Source organism: Haliotis rubra, unplaced genomic scaffold (genome assembly GCF_003918875.1).
Source record: "Haliotis rubra isolate DU_JTF1 unplaced genomic scaffold, ASM391887v1 Scf830, whole genome shotgun sequence".
Lineage (NCBI taxonomy): Eukaryota > Metazoa > Mollusca > Gastropoda > Lepetellida > Haliotidae > Haliotis > Haliotis rubra.
The window spans coordinates 331,690-354,119 of record NW_025767558.1 but is presented as its reverse complement, the minus strand read 5'-3'; the positions used below and the strand labels follow the sequence as shown (position 1 = coordinate 354,119).

Sequence of the window (22,430 nt, the reverse complement as noted above, 5' to 3'; positions counted from 1 at the left end):
GCACATATGCATACACATGGACGATGGCTTGTGTGTTTGGTTTCATTGCATTGAAGATACAAGGCTTTTAAATACTTTAAAAATCATTGGCAAAGACTAAATGCGAAAGGTTTAAAGCGTTTTTCATAGTAGACCGGGTTTATCATGGCGTGCCAGATTTATGTGGGAGGAAAGATTAAAGGCACAATTTCACAGATTTTCAACAATACTTTCACCTATATTATATACATGCACTCACTTTTGCTTTCTATTGATGCAATAAAAGACTTATTATCCCTTATGACTTGCCTGAAATTGATAATTGAAACTTAGGGGCGAACAACATCCAAACAGATAACACCTGCCATATAAGTAATGTAAACAATTGCTCGCACGCGGTGTTGTCGGTGTTCAATGAACTGGTTTCAATCACAATTTGCACATTTGTTTTGTCTAGGACTGACTCCTGTGTCCAAAGGAGTTATAGGATATTCGTAAAAGGTGCTCCAAGGGACTCTGTGGGTAACACTTGAAATAATGTTCTGTTGGTAGAGGGCACGAGAGTTGATTTAATGCAACGTTGCATTAATTCATTCAAACCTTTCAATTTAATATTGTAATCTAAACACGTAATTTTTGGGGGTCTGATAGTTAGTATTATTGAGAGAAATGTATCATTTATTTTTAGAGAAGAGTAGTGTGATATAGTGCCTTTAAAGGGATGCAGGTCTCAGACATTTACACCTTTGGTAAAACCTACAAGAACAGGTATGGCATTGGCACACCTTCTTGAAACATAATGGAACGAATCTGGATTTGAACCAAAATCATAGCTAATTAAGGTCCCTTAGACCACTGAGCTACCTATGTCCTAGACTAACGCTTTGTCTCTGTAATTTTGATAGTAACAAATATATCCATTGAAACTGAAAAGGAGCCCCAGTCAGATCGGAAATTCAGAGCCTGAGGAAATTTAGACTTACTTCTTATAAGGCATTGCAGGGAGGGAAAATAATGTGGTTCAGGGGACTGTGAGACAGACTACCCATGTCCCTGACTGGCAGGGAAAGATTAACAGGATTATCGTATAAACGCAAAAATAAATGTTCAGGAGCTTAACCCATGAAGATCCGGGTTGGAATTGATCTTCAGTTACCCATGCTTATTGTAAGGGGCGAATAACGGGATGAGGTGGTCACACTCGCTGGCTTGGTTGACACATGTCATCGTATCCCAGATCGATGCTCATGCTGTTGATCACTAGATTGTCTGGTCCAGACTCGAATATTTACAGACCGGCGCCATATAGCTGGAATATTGCTGTGTGCGGCATAAAACTAAACTCACTCACTCAGTAGCTTAAACAATGGATTTCCATATCAAGTTCATTCAGTTAAATGTTTATAATAGGCATCTTGTATCATGTATTTTACAGCATACGATATCATTAAAATATTGAGTTTGATATTTTAAATACCAGTAAATAATTTTTGGAAAATCCCAAGATGCAAATTATATATAGAACATAGAAGTTAGTAAAGTTTCTTGCAAACCATGACTATAACCTTCTAGCGCCTAACAGGCAACTTAGGTTATCCGGGGTAAGAATAATAACATTCTGATTAAGCGCCGCGAGGAATCACTTGGTGTTTGGAGACTGTGCGCTATATAAGATGACTCATTATTATTATTATCTTTCTGAGACAGGTTTCACTTACTTGAATGCATCCGATGCCAAATGTCACCGCCATGGCAATTTTGAGTTTGGTGCTGAGAATAAGAGCATCCATCTCAGCGTCTCCACCAGTGTTGGTGCCATTGGTGCCGTTGCCGAAGGTCAGGTTGCCATCGGACAAGTTAAACAGCATCGGCGCTAATGTTGTGACATCCTTTTTGGTTGATGCTTCTAACTGATCACTGGTGAAGCCTTTAGATGTCATGGCCTTGTCCACAACAGACCCCACCATTAAACTCACTACTGCAAATGTTCCTGGAAGACAAGAAGTTTGGAGAATTTTAGTCTTAAAGTTCATCAAATTTTTATTCTGCTTACACAGCATCCTTCTGGTGAAATGAAGTCTTCAACATGATGGGAATAATTATGTAACAACTAGTTTCCGACTGAGTAAGTGAGTTTAGTTTTACGCCACACTCAGCAATATTCCAGCTATATGGCGGCGATCTGTAAATAATCGAGTCTGGACTAGACAATCCAGTGATCAACAGCATGAGCATCGATCTGCACAATTGGGAACCGATGACATGTGTCAACCAAGTCAGCGAGCCTGACCACCCGATCCCGTTAGTCGCCTCTTACGACAAGCATGGGTTACTGTAGGTCAATATTCTAACCCGGATCTTCACGGGTCCGAATGAAGGAGAAACAAGCTATATCTATGCTATATCTAACAGTTAACTAAAGTAATATTTAGGATAACACTTTGTTATTTTGTACAAATTCTAGAAATTTTGGGGTTGAGTCCCATCCAGGACATGAACCACCCAGGCATCGTATCACAGAAGGTCAGCGATCTAACCCACTCAGTCATTGAGACTTCCACAATAATGGAAGTATAGAAACATGTAGTCTAAAGCGTTATCCAAATATAACATTTGTTACATCTGACTACTTTTTGAAAGGCATTGTATATTCATGTACCATTCACAATTACAAAATCTTACACCACTGTTTTGAAGTGGAAGGAGGCTTATACTTCAAGTTATTGACTTTTAACACAACTGCAAAATGATGACTAAATACTAGTACAGAATATGCAGGGACAGGAATACTTCATCATGATAATCGAAATTTGACACTGGTGTTCGACAGTATGTATTGTTAGAACCTAAAGGGTTATGCAAAATGTTCTTTATGTTTGCTTGTATAGGATTTGAGAGAGTGAGCTAAATTTAAAGCCATCTTTAACTGAATTTTAGTTATAGATCAGGGCAACAATCATCAGCTTGATGTAGGAGAAATGTGATCCAGGCCTTTCACTTTGGTAAAACTTGTGAGCAATGATCTGGTGCTGACAACCTAATCAGGGTAAGCTGTGATTCAGATCCAGGACCACAGGTTTCTGGCCGGGCCATAATGCCATAATCTCATCTGTCTCACAGACATTTGACAATTTGTTAAGAATAACTGGGCAAGTTTAGATTGCTTCAGTTCTAGGATATTGCTCCTATTGGATTATATATAATTCTTTTTTGTAGATATATATATATATTTTCAAAAAAAAAATAATTGGAACAAAATCTACAACACAGAATAAGACTTACCTATAGATATATGTTTCGATGTACCGAAAAAGAAGTAGATGAACACTGGGAAGAAGGAGACGTATAGACCAAAGACTGGCGGTAACGTTGACAGTTGGCCGTACGCCATGCCTGAAAGAACAATTGAGTCGGTGTCATCACAGGTATACAAAATAATAACATAGACAACATCAGCATAGGAAGGGGTTGATGTACCGAGATTTGTAAACAACGCTATTACACCTAGGAAGTGAGTGAGTGAGTGAGTATGGTTGTACATCCCTTTTAGCAATATTCCAGCAAAATCCCAGCAGGGGACATAGAACTTCACCAGGGCTTCACACATTGTACCCACATGTGGGGAATCAAACCCAGGTTTTCAGCGTGATGAGCAGACGCTTTAACCATTATCCTACCACACCTGGGAAGTAAGCAGGAATAAACATTATAGACATTTGTATCTTAGAGAATACATAAATACAAAGATCCAGGGTCATGTTGTCCCGGTTACAACAGGGAAGCAAGCAGCAAAAAATTCATTAATTTTTTTTTCAAAGAATATTTTCACTTCTTTTTTTTATTGACACATGTTTAATATTTACAAAAAAAATAATGTCTGCATGGTTAACAAATGTTGGCATCTACAGGCTGATATCTAACCAAGGATAAAAAAACATAAATAGGATTCAAAGCAGCAAACTGGCTCCACTGCTAATATTCAAGGTAAGGATTGCGCTATTAGCCAACAGGCAGTCCGTAAAAAGAGCTACAAATCTATACAATATCCAGTTATAGCCATGCAGGCATACCATCCAGAGGGTTTATTACCAACAAAAGCAAATAAACATGGAGATATGCATTCCCTTCGAAAGTTTGTTTATGCTCAAATAATTACAACAAACTGCTCTGCTACTTTTAATTTTGTCAAGAGCACATTGAATTCACAAACTTCCCATTCTCCAAATTTGTTGTCATTTGACGCCATTAGGACCAATGAATGCAATGGTTAGTGTCGTCCAATCACAGCCTAGTTTAGTTAGACAGGGGCCCAGTCAACAGCAGACCCTGACATGGCTTGGGGACATAACTCTATATAGAAGCCTGCATCCCCTGAGAGGTTAGGATGTAGCTATGTATTGTACTAAATCTACCACTACCTGTACATGATGTAAGATCATTTTCAAAGTCATTTTCTTATTCCATTGCTTCTCTGTACCTATATCACACAATTAGAGAGAGTGAGTGAGTGAGTGAGTGAGTTAATGGGTGAGTGAGTGAGTGAGTGAGTGAGTTAATGGGTGAGTGAGTGAGTGAGTGAGTGAGTGAGTGAGTGAGTGAGTGAGTGAGTGAGTGAGTGAGTGAGTGAGGTTTCTCGCAATATTCCAACATCATATTCCAACGATTTAACCTCTAGGCTAACCCACCACCCCTCAAACAATAAGAATTCTCTTGAATATATTGAAATTCTCTAACTTTACAAGGGAATTATGAAAACAACTTCAATGGAATAACGTTGTCACAAGTAACATGTAATCTGTATGACATTTGTGCTGTCGCCAATAAAAGTGAACAATTCCCACGTACATGATTCCATCTTCAGATGAAATCTGTCACTAACACTTCCCCATAAATGTCATGTTTCATGTTTCAGGCATTAAAACATTTAAAAAATCTTAATTCGCTAGAATAATATATTTCAGTTTTAAACCCAATGGGTGATTTGGAAACTGACTATTTAATAACTATCCTCATTAAAATATTTCACAGCAAGATCAATTTCTCATCAGTGGCAGTGAAAGAATTTATTGTAACTGTCGCTGAAAATAATGGTTTTGGGATTTATTACTTCTATACATTCCCTCCCTACATGACATCTTTCTGTATATAATGTTCCAAAGAAACAAGAAAACATGGACTGTCAAGGAAAGTATCAGACCTCTCAGCAATTATGCATAACATACAGATTAGATGTTGTTTGGGTGGACAGGGCTCCAGATAATGTTTCAACATCAGGAGTATGTACTTCTTATTTTTTTTTTATAGGAGTTCTGGAAAACATTTAGAGTACAGAATGGAATTTAATGGACTATCAGTAATCTTGTGTTTCTTTTCATATATGCACCACAACATTGCTACTCTTGTGTAAACAGGTAAAAAAACAATAAAACAATAATTTTTTAGATAAATACATCTGTAAATGATTCGAAGACCGTACACCATTGCTGTAGTCCGTATCTGCTACGTTTTCTAAATTATTTCCTACCGTATCGTGCATATTTTTGTAGCCATACATACGCTGATACGGCACTTATCTGAAGCCCTGGTGGAGTTGAAGGTGGAGCAGAGCACAGCAGAGCAGAGAACAAGTGAGTTTATAGTTTTACACTGCTTTTAGCAATATTCCAACAATATCACAGTGGGGGACATAAGAAATGGGCTTCACACATTGTACCCATGTGGGGAATCGATTTAACCATTAGGCTACCCCACCACCCCCATATTTTACAGAAAAACAGATCCTAAATTATCTTAATAAAATATACTCATGCCAATAATGGTTGTCACCACCTTCAATTATTTTTATTGGAGAGGGGTGGGGTTGGGGTGGGGTTGGGGTGGGAGGGGCTGACAACCATTATTGGCATGAGTATATAATCAAATTCTAGAAACTTTCTTCTTCGCTTTCAGTCCAGAAACTGCTGTAATCTACACTTGTCACCATCCCAGAGCTGAGCAAATACAACGCTTGTTTAGAAGTTTATATGCAGAAACAGATTTTTTTGCAATTGTGTCTCTGCACACTCATAAAGATGTCAAATGTGCCCTTTGATATTGAAGTGTGCCGATATAAGAACAATTTTAATCCATCATCAAACTTCATGAATGTCATTTTAGCAAGGTCTAGAATAACAAGAAGATAACATGTTGACAGAACTTTACATTCTTCCTTTTCATCAAGGTCGATAATACCACTTTTCATTTCTGAATACTCCAGTGTAATTTTGAACCATGAAATATCTAATTTGGGGCACTGAATTATCTGATTATGAACATTGAAATATCTGGCAGTTACCTTCTTCCTTTTTTATTAACATTGATAATATCATTTTTCATTTCTAAATACCCCAAAGTAATTTTGAACCATTAAATATCTTATTTTGAGCCCTGAAATATATCATTTTAAACCCTGAAACATCTGATTTTGAGCCTTAAACAATAATATTTGGAACCATTAAATATCTTAATTTTGAACTCTGAAATATCTGATAAACAAACACAGATGCTGTTGACATTTACTATCGTTCCGGCAACTGACATTTATGCATCTGAGCTGAAGTAATAAATTGTTTCAAAGTTATATAGCTTACTACACAGACAGTCTTTTGTGCTAAACATTAACCCATCCTAACAGAACCCACACGTCACAAATACCTCACATCTTGCCCACGTTAGGACTTGTGACGTTAATATGTTTATGACCTCAAAGCGACTCGGAAATGCCAGACATAAGCCTGATTGAACTACACATCTAATTGAGACGGTACCTCATCGTTGTTTATGTATTCCTGGCTTAACCCTACACCATTTTATATTACAAAGAATGATGGCGTCAACTGGACCATTGTAAATGTCAGTTAGAGTTTGAAATGTGGATTTCATTAAGTATGTTAACGTTTAAGTTAATGAATACAGGCGTAATTCAAACACAGGAAATAATGTTGTTATGTGACCTAACACTGTCACATTCGGTCGATGATGAGATGCAGGTTCCTGCTCGTATTGAATTGTGGAATTTTTATGCCATCTTGTGTCGACGCTCTTGTACAGAAAGCAGATTGTTGATTGACAGTCTATCACTGGTGGTACGATAATAGTAGGGAAACGGTGGAGCAGGAGTAGGACAATAGTAGAGCAATAGTAGGACAATGGTGGGGCAATGATAGGACAATAATACAGCAATAGTGAGTGAGTGAGTTTAGTTTTACGCCGATTTTAGCAATATTCAAGCAATATCACGACAGGGGACACCAGAAATGGGCTTCACACATTGTGCCCATGTAGGGAATCGAACCGGGGTCTTCGGCGTGACGAGCGAACGCTTTATACACTAGGCTACCCCCGCCACCCCGAGAAGAGCAATAGTAGGACAATAGTAGGGAAATAGTAGGACAATAGTAGGGAAATAGTAAGACAATAATACAAAAGTAGTAGGACAATAGTAGAGCAATAGTAGGGAAATAGTAAGACAATAGTAAGGAAATAGTAGGACAAGAGTAGGGAAATAGTAGGACAATAGTACAAAAGTAGTAGGGCAATAGTATAGCCATAGTAGGGAAATAGCAGGACAATAGTAGGGAAATAGTAGGACAATAGTAGGACAATAGTAGGGAAATAGCAGGACAATAGTAGGGAAATAGTAGGACAGTAGTAGGGAAATAGTAGGACAATAGTAGCAAAATAGTAGGACAATAGTAGGTAAATAGCAGGACAATAGTAGCAAAATAACAGGACAATAGTAGGGAAATAACAGGACAATAGTATGGAAATAGCAGGACAATAGTAGGGAAATAGCAGGACAATAGTAGGGAAATAGCAGGACAATAGTAGGGAAATAGTAGGACAATAGTAGGGAAATAGCAGGACAATAGTAGGGAAATAGTAGGACAATAGTAGGGAAATAGCAGGACAATAGTAGGATAATAGTAGAGGAGGAGTAGAACATGAGTAGAGGTAAAGTAGGACAAATATGAGAACTACAGTAGAAGAGCAGTATTTGGACCTTAGTAGAGCAATAGTGGCACACTAGTTTCCATTCACAGGAATGGTTGGTTGGGGTGTTGTTTAACGCCGCACTCAGCAATATTCCAGCTATATGGGGGCGGTCTGTAAATAATCGGGTCTAGACCAGAGAATCCAGTGATCAACAGCATCGATCTATGTAATTGGGGTACGATGACATGTGTCAATCAAGCCAGTGAGTCTGACCACCCGATTCAGTCAGTCACCTCTTATGACAAGCATGGGTTGCTGAAGACCAATTCTAACCTTCTAATCTGAAAACCAATTCTAATCTTCACGGTTATTCACAGAAATGGAAAATAACACTTGTCTGTATGCCCAAGGTTACAAGAAATCACCTTGGTTGAAATGAAATGTCCACTATTCTCTAGTGTCTGTAACCTTTTAGACACATGATGTAACTAGTTTGACATTCTCTCAATTCCAATGTCATATGTCAACACTAAACATTCCATAAGATTCATTCAATAATGAAATTTGCAAGCCTTCTTATTTCATAATGATTCGTAACTTTTGAACAGTTAGCACAAACATGAATAATTTCCACCAGCCCTATTGACCTTGTCAGCACTTACAGTTACTTTCATCCATCCATTGCTGTGCATCTAACAACAATATATACATAATAGCTTTGTGCCAGTGACATTTTCATGTTTAGTATTCATACAGTAAGTGAGCATCACATCATGCAACAATACATTAAGATACACTCTACAACTCGTGAAGGTCCGGGGTTAGAATTGGTCTATCGCAACCCATGGTGGTTGTAACAGTCAGGCTCGCTGTCTTGGTTATTATTATTATTATTATTATATTATAGGATATCTATATAGCGCACATATCCACACACTAGTGTATGCTCAAGGCGCTGGTATTTTTTTCCCTCGAATCATTGGATGTCAATATCAACTGCACATCGTATTAGCAATCTCAACTCCCTGGGGTGTATACAACTCTTGCTGCCACTAGGCACACCGAGTTATTGTGGCTTTCTCATCCTAACGATGTTGACACAAGTCATTGTATCCCAGCTGCGTAGATCGATGCTCATGCTGTTGATCACTGGATTGTGTGGTCCAGACTCAATCATTAACAGACCGCCGCCATGTAGCTGGAATATTGCGTTAAACAACAAAAAAAAAAAAAAATAGAATGTACAATTTGTTTTAAAGAGATAGGTAGTGTTTTATAAAATATATAAATCAGCCTACATCGGATGCTCTACAAACTCAAAGTTTTAAACTTTTGGTTTGATCTGATGCTTGAATTCTTCTTATCCATCCAAAATATGGATGGTCAGATGTATAAACTTATTTCACAACTATTGTCAATCTCGGTTATAAATCTTTCACAATGAAGTATTTTTTTGTGACTACCAAATCAATGTCACTATATGAGTTTAGCTGTATCAAACTTTAGAGACATTTCCTCTGGTGAGTGGATGTATGTCTCGCACGTAACAGCTAAATTTTAACAAAAAAATACATTAAAACTAAAAAGATATAGATGGTCAAAAGAACGTAAAGTTCATGCTTTAAATTTCCTTTCATTGTCGACCTTTGGTGTTGATTGGACATGAAATAAGACAATATTGCAGTACAGTTGTTACCAAGGTATTAGCAACACTGTAACAGCATCTTGAATAGAGGAGGAAGAAATATATATTCCAAAACAGTACTGTACAAAGTTCATTCAAGGGAAAAATATAAATGGAAAATGTTCCAATTACAGACACCAATCTCTTGTGGCTGTCAGAAAGGTTCAAGAATACGACAGTTTTATACATTCCAAATATAGATGCATTAATTTATTAATGGCAGATGCTCATATTCCATTCAGACCATTTCTTCTGACAATTCATGTCCAACCACCTTACAACATTATATGTACGGCTGATGGTGTGTCAAGTGATGTGTACTCAGGTAAATTGAAACGAACACCTGTGACAAGCAACAGCACCTGAATCTCCAGATGACTATTATATCTGGCTTCCATCACCGTCAAGCTTCTACATCGCTCGTCTTCCAGGTTAACTAATGTTTCACCTCGACTCAGACGTAACAGAGTGTCATTTTCCTTGCAAAATCGCTATATTGTGAAACAATGCTGCCATTTTCTTCATAAGCAAACCTTACTTTCATCAAAAGCTTTTTTGAAATAAAAATCAGCCAACCCTATTTTAATGTAATATTGTTTTTTAATAAAATCAGGAAATAATGTCTTATTTAAAAAAATTATTATCAAATCAATATTTTCTTTTCAGTTATATTTCTTCTGGTGACACATCACAGATGTTTTTTTTTAACAAAGTGGTTAAAATACACATTTTCAATTTTGATCAAGAAGAAAAGATAACATCATCAAACTGCTACCAATATTTCTTCTTTTTCTCGGAACCTTCCATTTAAGTTTCAGTGAAAGTAGATTTTACATGCTGTATGACGTTTTTAAGACAAGAGGGCTATCCTTTGAAAATGCTTCATGTTTTGGTGTTCAATGAAAGATCCTTACACTTTCCATGAAATAAAGCACAATATTAGAAGGTAATTGGTTTGTGGAGATACTGCAACACCGTTCCGACTGCCTTAATGAACAAAGTTGACATGGCACCAAATTCTGACAAGTCTTTGAAGAACATGAAAGAATTTTAAGGCTGTAATACATTAATTATTCAATTTCCATCCTCACTACCAAGTACCTCATGTCAAATTATGTTTTCTCCCTTTTTTTTAACACAGATGCCTTGAAAAGTTTGTTTATAAAAACCTGCCTCCGTGGTGTAGTGGAGCTAGAGCGTCCGCCCAGAGAGCCGGAGGTCATGGGTTCGATCCACGTCCACGCCATACCAAAAGTTGTTTAATATGGTAAAATATGGAGGTGGTGGGGTAGCTTAGTGGTATTTCACGCCGAGGACCTGGGTTCAGTTCCTCACATGGGTACAAATTGTGAAGCCCATTTCTGATGTCCCCTGCTGTGATATTACTGTAATATTGCTAAAAGCGTCATAAAACCCAACTCACTCACATTGACCCAGTTGATATATGTCATTGGAGCAACATGTAAATTCCGTCTGCAAATCTGCTCACTTCCAGATCAGATATATCAGCCAAATAAGGCATTATATTGACCCCTCAGTCGCAGAAGTCCTTGTTAATATCTCGGCTAGACTACTGCAATAGCCTGTTGTACGGGATCCAATAAAACCAGCTTGACAAGTTACAGCGCGTCCAGAATGCTGCACCCAGGCTTTTGACACATGTGTCAAAATATGAACACATAACACCGGTTCAAAGGAGGCTCCATTGGCTACCTATCAAGCAACGGGTCAATTACAAGCTCCAGACCTTTGTCTTCAGGTCACTGCAACAAACGGCTCCAGTTTATCTGCAAACTCAAATTGCTTTGCACGTCCCCAAAAGATGTCTCCGTTAAGCTCATCTTATGCAGCTCGATGTTCCCAAAACAACAAAAACATTTGGTGAAAGAGCTTTTGAGAAAGCAGGGCCAGTTCTGTGGAATTCCCTCCCTCTGGACATTAGGAACAGTACCACACTCAGATCCTTCCTGAAAAACTCCAAACGCATCTCTTTGCAAAAGCCTACCAGTGAGTGAGTGAGTGAGTGACTTTGGTTTTACGCCGCCGCTTTTAGCAATATTCCAGCAATATCACGGCGGGGGACACCAGAAATGGGCTTAACACATTGTACCCATGTGGGGAATCGAACCCGGGTCTTCGGCGTGACGAGCGAACGCCTTAACCACTAGGCTACCCCACCGCCCCAAAAGTCTACAAGTGATCTTGGAAAGGGCGCTATACAAATGACTAGTTTTATTATCATCATTATTATTGTTTCCCAACTACATAGATCGATGCTCACGACGTCAATCACTGCAAAATATGTTCAGAGATGTTAGTCTAGGATTGGTTTGGTTGTTGTGTAATGCCGAACTTGCAAAATTCCAGCTATATGACGGTGGTCTGTAAATAATCAAGTCCAGACAATCCAGTGATCAACAGCATGAGCATCGTGCAATTGGGATATGATAACATGTGTCAACCAAGTCAGCAAGCCTGACCACCCGATCCCGTTAGTCGCTTATTACGATAAGCATGGGTTGCTGAAGACCAATTCTAACCCGGGGTCTTCGTGGGTTGATAGTCTATGAACACTGACCTTGGGGTATGTGCATAATTCCAACTGTGAGTCCAGCGATGATGTCGGCTACGAGGTCGTGGCGTATACTGTAGCCCCTCAAGATGCTCAGAAAGGGGAACAAGGAGGTGATGAATTTCCCTACACATTTCCCTGAGCACGACAACTTGTTCACTTTCTTCTTGGCCCACGTATGAGGTAAAGTCACTGGCCGCTTCCCGCTCTCGAATCCCTTGTCGAATTCCACCTGGTTGTAGATGGGCCTCTCCACAACCATCCTTTCCTCTCCAATCAAGGAGTGACTGAGTTCGTCTTCCTGGCCTATCATCTTTTTCTTGCCACCTGGAACATAAAATTGTATCTATGAACATACAGAAAACAGGGTTCGAGTGAGTGAGTGAGTGAGTTGATTGGTAAGAGTGAATATATGTTTGGGTGGATTGGTTGGTGAGTGAGAGAGAGAAAGGGAGTGAGTGAGTGGGTGAGTAAGTGAGTGAGTGAGCTGATTGGTAAGAGTGAATATATGTGTGGGTGGATTGGTTGGTGAGTGAGAGAGAGAAAGGGAGTGAGTGAGTGGGTGGATTAGTCAGTGAGTGAATATATGTGTGGGTTGGTTGGTGAGTGAGTGAGTGAGTGAGTGAGTGAGTGAGTGAGTGAGTGAGTGAGTGAGTGAGTGAATATATGTGTGGGTGGGTTGGTTGGTGAGAGAGAAAAAGAATGTGAGTGAGTCAGAGTGGTTTAAGTTCAATACTGCTTTGAACAGTGTTCCCCATTCATATCACAAAGTATCAGCTTAATATGGGAAGAAAGACCAAAGTGATACAAGTCTCGGACATTTACAACCTTGGTGAAAAACATTGCGCCGACAACCCTAGAACCATAATCATGGGAAACCAGGAATCGAACCCACCATCATTGTGTACTGTGGCATCTTAGACCGACTGACTGACCGACTGATGTTTTATGCCGCTTTTAGCAATATTCCAGCAACATCACGGCGGGGGACACCAGAAATGGGCTTCACACATTGTACCCATCTGGGGATTCGAACCCGGGTCTTCGGCGTGACGAGCCAACCCTTTAACCACTAGGCTACCCCACAGCCCCTGTGGCATCTTAGACAACAGGGTTTGAAGTAAAGGATTGAAGTAAAAAGTACTTGTAATCTCCCTAAAATTGAAATTTGAATTCCTAAGGGGCCCATAGATTCATATGCTACAGCACCAAACTTCAAGCACCCCAAACCATATTTCAACTTTCAACACTGGGAAACTGTACCATAAAAACAGGGCCTCAGCCAGATTCACAGATATCACGACCAAACCATGCAAATTGGCAGGTCAGACTAGGTAAATAACCGGTGGACAAAATCCCAATTATTTTAATGTTTGTATTATAAAGGTTCTACTGTTGAGAACGAGTTCTAAACTACATCAATACACCTATTTAGAACAACACTGCTACTATCAGCATTATTGATTATACATTACTTGAGGTGTTCTCTTTGTAGAGGTAAAATACTGACAGTGTTTACGATAAAACAGTAAATACAAATCTGCTCATATTTCTGTTATAATCAGCATTTCAAACATTTTCCAAAAACAGTTCTGAAATTGCTGTTTAAGTCTTGCTTCATGTCTATGATTTTCTTGAGCGATAAAAGGAACTCTTAAATTACGAAGAAACCTTTTATTCCGCTATCTGAAAAAAACTGCTTATAGAACCTCAAAGGAAATAATAATTTACCAAAAACATGCTAGAATCTAAATATAATCACAATGATGGCTTAGAAATACCTGCTTTGTAACACACCAAAAAAAAAACATTCCAAGTTTTTCTCCAAATGTCTTGCACCTCTGCAGTAAATATTCAGAAATCAAATCTGAATCTCTATTTATCTGCAGGCATCCTCCTCTAATCACAGGAGCATGGGGTCTAACCTGCCCCTCCTTATACACAAGAATAGCACACAACCTGAAAATAAACTTTCTAATTAACAAATTTCCCGTCACCTTCGACAAACAATGTAAGCTGTACACATGGAAAAGTTTATTTCAGCTAATCTTCCGTGTTCCAACCTCTGCTTATCGTCCTCCATGTGGAGATAATTCAGGAAGCTGGGGAGGAAGTGGAAGAAGAGGAGCCCTATTAGAGGAAGTGAACCTGTACATATTTCCTAATTAACCACTAATGTATTGCATCTACAGATTGAGATGAGATCGTAATTCATTTACATAATTGCTGGCTTGCCTCCGACGTTAAAATGACTCAGGCCCAGTGAAATCTGTAATAACCATTTTCATGTTATATTGCAGATTTCAGATGGCAGGTTTAATGTTTAAGTGGAAAAATGTACTCAAAAACTCTAAAATGTGTCATTATGGTCTAACACACTGAGGAATTGTACATTTTTAATTTTTTTAAATTGGGGTAAAAAATAAATAAAATTTAAATACTTTTTTGTTTTGATTTTATAATAGCTTTTATGCAAGAGTGACTTATAAAGGGAAGTAACTTGGAATGTCTCAGTTTTTCTTTTGATTTTTATTTTGCAGTGAAAGCATAAAATTTAATATTGTATTCTTGTATAATTTTGAGATTTCTTATATCTAGTATACATTATTATCAAATTTAAATAATCTCAGTACTTATTGATAACATTTTGAAAATTCTAACATTAATATTGAAAAGAATTTCTTTGTTATAGTCACAAAGTTTTATCGAAAGTTTTGCAGGCGTTTAAAAAATACATCTGAATGAAAACAAGATAAATGCTGAAGTGACACAAGAATGAAAAACTGAAATAATTTATTTGCCCTTTGAATTGTGTTTCATAACTGCTGTGTTATTTGATGTGAAACAGTTTCGGAAGACGATCGGTAAATGGAACACTCATCAAAACACATTAACATTTAAATGTAGTTATTTGTCAAGGCATTTTATCTTAGTTTTGCAAGGGTAGTAAATGGCAGACAACATATATCATAGGAAAAACTATTTTCTACAGCAACTGAAATCTGAGATTAGGAAATATATTGCAAAATGTGACCTTAAGAAAACCTTGCATCGAATGATTAAGAAAATGGACAGGTTTAGTATGTTCTATGAATAAAGATTGTTCTGCCAGCAGTGTTGGGGTTCGAAATAACCTGATTGCATCACAAATAGATATGAGAGGTTATTTATCAACCCTGAAATAGCTACCAGTAGATATCTGGAAATAACACCCCCTCTCCTGACATTGACGCGAGCGAAATGTACAACAGCTGCAATCGACATGTCAGGAAAGTTACATGAGCTGTGAAAACCTTTATCACTACTGGCAAACAAATCACTGGTGTTAATTGCAAAGGAACAAAATGATAAAAAATTTGAAATATTTAATCAATTTTATCAAAAATAAACCAAATTGTTTACCTTATACACTTCAAATAAAAGAATTCAAAATGTTTAGATAGGAATATTTTGTGCAGATATATACCCAGAATTGAGATTTAGTTTAATTGAATTTTTCAAATGTTTTTATATCGGGATGAGATATGAGGTATAGGGCCCAAATGAATACGTTTTTCGGTTTTCAGGCCAATTTTGAAAATTTGAGACATTCTATTTTTCATACGTTTTTCAGATGATATACTGTTATGACATCTGTGTTGATAACTGCTATTGACAAGATTTGATGAAACATAAACGTTGGACTACAAAGAATTACAGTTCGTCAGGGGCTGTAAGGGTAGCCTAGTGCTTAAGGTGTTTGCTCATCATGTCGAAGACCCGGGTTTGATTCCCCACATGGGTACAATGTGTGAAGCCCATTTCTGGTGTCCCCTGTCATGATATTGCTTGAATATTGCTAAATGTGGATATTACGTATATCGATGCTCATGCTTTTTGATCACTGGATTGTCTGGTCAAGACTTGATTATTTACAGACAGCTGCCATGAAGCTGGAATATTGCTGAGTGCGGCACTAAGCAACAAACCAACCAAACAAACTGACTGTTGATAGTTTTCTCTGGGTAGTCAATAGTTTTTTAGGGGTGGTGGGGTAGCGTAGTGGTTAAAGTGTTCGTTCGTCACGCCGAAGACCCGGGTTCGATTCCCCACATGGGTACAATATGTGAAGCCCATTTCTGGTGTCCCCCGCCGTGATATAGCTGGAATATTGCTAAAAGCGGCGTAAAACTAAACTCACTCACTCACTCACTCAATAGTTTTCGGTCAGCCTACAGGGTTTGGTTATCTGGTGAAAAATAATTGCTTAAAATAGTTTCACTTCTAGGCAGTTTCAGTTCACTTCCAACTAAACATGTTTGTGAGCTGTCCCAAGTGAGTCTCATGTCGTAGAAACTCTTTACAGTGATAAATGTCTAAGTTAAAATAAGAGATCTTGCACCTCTGTGCATCTTTCACTGTAGTGGGGGTTCATGAATATGCAACACTTGCATCCAGTCAGGAAGGAAAAATCTGTGAAGACTTTGGGGATGCAAGCTAATAAGGACACATTGTATAATTACACGGTGATGTTATACTATTGGGTTATCAAATTATTCCCCGATTAAATGTACGCTAGGATCTCAAACATGAGTGTGTGACGGTGATTTAGTTCACATAATTTACAAAAACATGCTTATCGGGAGTCTTGGTGTAATTCATCAAGTATGGAATGATGGCGACACATGCAATCATTTTCTTCCTCCGTAAGTCCTTTGGGATAATGAATTAAAGTAAAGTGTGATGATGAAAATTTAAAGATTAACATTCTATGACCTTAAATATTGATTTTAGAATATTTATTTTGAATCCTTTAACTGAGGTAGCAGAAAGTCTACTGGGAGGAAATTCCAAAAATAAAATGATAAATTTATCATTATTCTTAAAAGGCTTTGGAATAAATGTGAAAATATAAATGATTGATCGCGATTTGGGTAGTTTTAAATAAAATCATGTCCAGGACATCAACAACTGGTTTAAAACATTATCTATGGGAATAAAACAAGGGTGCTGTTGTACAAGGCGATCTTAGGGCTTCAAGGTGATCATATGTAACTCCCACACATTAACAAAGGCGTACGACAGTCGTAGGGCTGAGGTTGTTGAGTACAACTGCACCCATGTCCTTGACTTGATATCAAGTTCTTAAAACAAAGCAGTATCAGCAATTAGAAAACTGAGAAAGGGCAGGCTTAGACCAGAACAATTTTATTTCTTGTTTACGGATCCGCCTGTCGTATTTTTTCAAGATTAAGAAAAAAAGTAAATAATTTTCTCCGCTCAAAAAATATAATCCTAATGTTTCATTGTCCAAAAATGTAAACTTACAAGAAATTATGATTAAATTGTATTTTGCCCCATATACACTTCATAAATTAAATAAAATAAAGTAAAAATACTTTTAGTATTTAGAAGGAATATTACTTTGACAGCTGATTTAAAAAAAAAAAAATTTCCCTCCTGCCTTTAGGTTTTCTGAGGGGGCGGTGGGGTAGCCTAGTGGTTAAAGCATTGGCTCGTCACGCCGAAGACCCAGGTTCGAATCCCCACATGGGTACAATGTGTGAAGCCCGTTTCTGGTGTCCCCCATCGTGATGTTGGAATATTGCTAAAAGCGGCATAAAACCAAACACAGTCAGTCAGTCAGTCAGTCAGTTTTCTGAGGACAAAAATCTGTAAAACAAGAAACAGAATTGGTCTGGCCTTATAAAGATTACATACAAACCTATCTAGAAGTTGGTGAGTCGGTGCCTATTTGTGACGGTGCATAACACACCAAATACAGTTAGTTTATTTGTTTGATGTTTAACGCCACGCTCTGAAATATTCCAGACAAACCAGTGACTGACATCATGAGTGAGTGAGTGAGTTTAGTTTTACGCCGCACTCCAGTGATCTACAGCATGAGCATCAATCTACGCAACTGGGATACATTGACATGTGCCAACCAAGTCAGCAAGCCTGTCCACCTGATCCTGTTAGTCGCGGGTTGCTGAAGACCAATTCTAACCGGGATCTTTACGGGTCGACTGACATCATGAGCAATGAACTATGCAATTGTGATAAGATGACAGGTATCAACCGAGCCTGACCATCACCACAACAAGCTTGAGTTGCTGAGGACCAGATTGTCCACAAATCTTCACAGGTAGCAAATACAGTAGCTTTAATTCAAGATGTTCAACAACATGTCAACCTGAAATCCTTAGAATATACATCTTTGTGTCAACATCATGTCAATATGACTGTCGACGTCAGCGACGTCAATACCAGCCGATGTCGACACCATCTCCATGTCAGTGACACTGCCTCCTCACGACAGCCTAATTATTTCCCGAGAAACAAATCAACACTCTCAGCACAGGAGTATCAACTGAGGGCCTTGTCACCTGCAGACTGCTTTGAAAGCAAGAGAAGTGGTCACACTATCAGTATTGTTTTCAAATGCTGACAACGGAAATACTCCGTGGAATAATGTAAATGCATCCCAGGTTATCTAAAGGTCGATCGTAGGGCAGATAAGTCCCACAGTGGTTGATCATGATAAAAATCTTTACAGCATCAAATAAATAAAATTCTGAGATCAAGGGCATTTAAAGTCATCATTCCCATATTCAATAGCTATCATGTTAAGATATCTTCACAATCTCAAAACCAGAAACACTGGGACCCACTCAACAGCTTTTTAAATCATTCTTGTCAATTCTAGTCATGCCTCCAAGGACTGAATATAGGGAGCAGATCAATAGGTTTTTGTTACATAAAAACTTAATTCCATAACTTTTCACACATACCCACCAAACTATTTATTCAATATGCTATTATAGTTACGACTACATATTATATATTATATGCTTTACATATTTTGTGGCAATTCAATAAACCTCTGTAGGTAATGTTTTTTGATCATGTTGTGCATGTCAATGTTTTTTTTCTTCTTTTTTTTTCCATAAAGTTGTATTAGTGGTGGAAAAGTTGTCAATTCTGTTTGAAGTGTGTTAATATATAGATGTAGTTAGTTCTCTGGACAATGTATTTTCTTCATAATGTGATTAAAGATTCTATATACAATGTATTTGATTTCATCATTTCAAAGGTTAAATTCAAATTATACTGTTTATTTTGAGGCAGTTAATATATCTAACTTGTGTAAGATGAAATGAACAAATAAATGAAAATAATCTTGAACTATTTTGTATTTTATTTTCTCATGTTGTTTGGGAGATTAAAGACATAAAGGAAAAATAAAAAGTATCGGCTGAGGTAAATGAAATCATCTTTTCGATTTGTCATTATCCTAAGTTCAACCCTGCGATCCTCTGATAAGATTTACGAGACATTTCTCCAGCTGACCACATAAAAGAAAATGATTAAGACCAATAACTAATAAATTGATATTCAGTAAGATAGTAATGTGATCAGAATGGGCAGTATCAAATTAATCATTTGGTAATAAATGACACACACAAAGAGCAATTAATCCTCACCAATTCACGAAATACAGCAATATAAGAAATACCATAGGCGCTGTAATAAGAGCCCTGACATTTACAAGGAGGAATGTATCCCCAAAAAAGTTTTTAAATAAAGCGGTTGTAAACATGTTTGTGCAAATATTGATGAAACTAAAAGAATTTTGAAAAAGGGAATTTAAATACCATTTCTTTGGTGCTGTATTTTGTAAAAATAAAGTGTACTTCAGACATCAGGGTTCTTACTATGTGGAGTACAGTAACATATTTCACATCTACCACACAGGGTTTGAAGATAGAGTTTAGACTAACGCTTAGTCACTGAATATATATATACCAGTACCTTTGACTGTATAAAAAAAACCCATTTAAATTGAAAAGGAGCCCCAGGGAGACCAGAGATTAAGAACCTGGGAAATCTAGACTTGCTTCATTTAGGGCTATAGCATTGCAGGGAGGGCTAGGCTATAGGGAAAATAATGTGGTTCAGGGACTGTGAGACAGACCAGATAGAGTTTTGATCCATGAAGTTTGTCATATCATCAGTCACACTGGGTTTTGAAGGTTTTAGCAGGGTATTCACTACATGTTGGATCTGTTGATTCCAGTCTCTAGGTAGTTTTACACCAAGATGTACACATGATTCCAGTCTCTAGGTAGTTTTACACCAAGACGTACACATGAAGTGTACACAAAGTATGTGATCTAGACTACCAGTTGTTCGTCTTCCATTTTTTGGAAGCCATGGTGGCTGAGTGGGTTAGAGTGCTGACTTTGTATGCTGACAATTAGGTGCCTGACTGAGGGTGTGGGTTCGAATCCCAGATGGGACACAACCCAAAAAGTACTAGAATCTGTATTTCCCTGAGAACGTATAATCCTACTGACTGACTGACTGACTGACTGACTGACTGACTGAGTTTGGTTTTACGCCGCTTTTAGCAATATTCCAGCAATATCACGGTGGGGAACACCAGAAATGGGCTTCACTCATTGTACCCATGTGGGGAATCGAACCTGGGCCTTCGGCGTGACGAGCCAACGCTTTAACCACTAGACTACCCCACTGCCCCTACGTATAAACCTAAATATAACATGTGCTGCAGAAAAAGACGTTTGTATAAAGTCTGCTTAAAATGCTGTTTAATGTGACTACAATTTGTATCTGTTTCTGTGCTGCCTCAAGTGTGTAACATTTCACATAAACTAAACCCTTGAAGATTTAGAATCTTAGAATTGGTCTTCAGCCACCCATGTTGTCGTAAGAGGTGACTAACGGGATTGGGAGGTCGGCGAGCCTGGTTGACAAAAACATTATGTTCTCATATCCCTACTGCGTAGATCGATTCTCATGCTGTTAATCACTGGATTGTCTGGTCCGGACTTGATTATTTACAGACTGGTGCCATATAGCTGGAGTATTGCTGAGAGCAGTGTTGAACAACAAACTAACCAAATCCCATAAACTGACAACAGAGATATTCATGTCTAAATAAGCAAGGCGGAGAAGTTTTTCAGGCAATATTTACTGCGGCAGAGTTCATAGATATGCGTTGCCTGCTTCAATCAACCTAAACACATCTGTAAGAAATACAGGTAGGCTAGTTGGAAAGTGGGTAATAATACACAGAGTTTGTACGCTTTTGGTATTTATCTACGTAAACAAATCAAAATTGATTGGATAATTGTGATTTATTTTGCTTATTTTCTGCATATGCAGCACATAAGGAGGTCTGTATCCACCAACCCATATTTGTGAAGTACAAGCTCTTAAACAAACAATGGTATTCATTACGGCTGATGTAAGTGTCAAGGAGATCATTAGGTCAACTCATAAACACACACGTTATAGCAAAGATAAACAGCCTTTAGTCCTACTAATAAGTCTTATAGTGTGGGGTTAAATTCTGACACGTTTGTAGCAACTATTTAGGTCAAATGATGACATGCCCTCTCCTTTCGCATATCCAACAATGAAAGCTGGGTTTTTGGGGGAATTCTCATCATCGTTGTGCTATTGTTTCATAAAAAAGTAATTGAGTTCTTGTGTTTTATGAGTCGGGTTGATTTTTATTTACACCCAAGACAGCCATAGAACATTTTTTTATTGTGCAGCTTGGTTTTATGACGGGCTAATCTTGCAGCTTGACGGATTTTGTATTCTGTACGGGACGTCGATAAATGAATGGAAGTGTGGTTCCTATCAAAGTGATGCAGGGTGTAAATTGAATGAGAATCTGAAGATTTGATGACATTGATTTCAAGGAGTGAAAGAATTTACATATAAGGGATTGGTCATTTGTTGTCGGGTGTGATTGGTCATATCAGATATTGCTGACCATCACATCGTCCACTCACCCCCCTCCCAAACCCCATCTTTTTATGTAACCTGTTTTTATGACCCCTATAAAAAATTATTAGCACCTAAATAATGGTCAAATTTATAACTTTTTTATGTGAAAAAAAACAGAGGCATTTCTTCATGTCTCCATTAATCTCACGGGGTCACTCACCTCGGTAATAAATGACCAGTCCTTAAGCCAAGAATTTGGAATGTGTTTTTCCAGATTTTTACGTGTAAATTCCTGTTATCAGAGGTTTTTTAGCCCTGAACTTAAACTTTAAATCAAATTTAAATTTGAGCCAATAACAAGGAAATTACCAACTAAATCTAAATACCTCTAAAACACATGGCAGTTTTACATTTTTTGATTCAGTTCTATGAAGATCTACATTATCTGGGCTCACTTGCACAAAGTGATCTTGGTGC

General features: G+C 37.9%; 1 protein-coding gene across 1 annotated transcript in view; it reads right to left on the bottom strand.

Moving 5' to 3' along the window:
- Window positions 1–22,430, bottom strand: part of LOC124262319 (solute carrier family 26 member 6-like) — a 105,584-nt gene that overhangs the window by 20,401 nt on the left and 62,753 nt on the right. Inside the window, 3 exon segments of the mRNA XM_046696804.1 lie at window positions 1,698–1,969; window positions 3,262–3,372; window positions 12,216–12,536. Coding sequence (XP_046552760.1) covers window positions 1,698–1,969; window positions 3,262–3,372; window positions 12,216–12,536 — 704 coding nt within the window.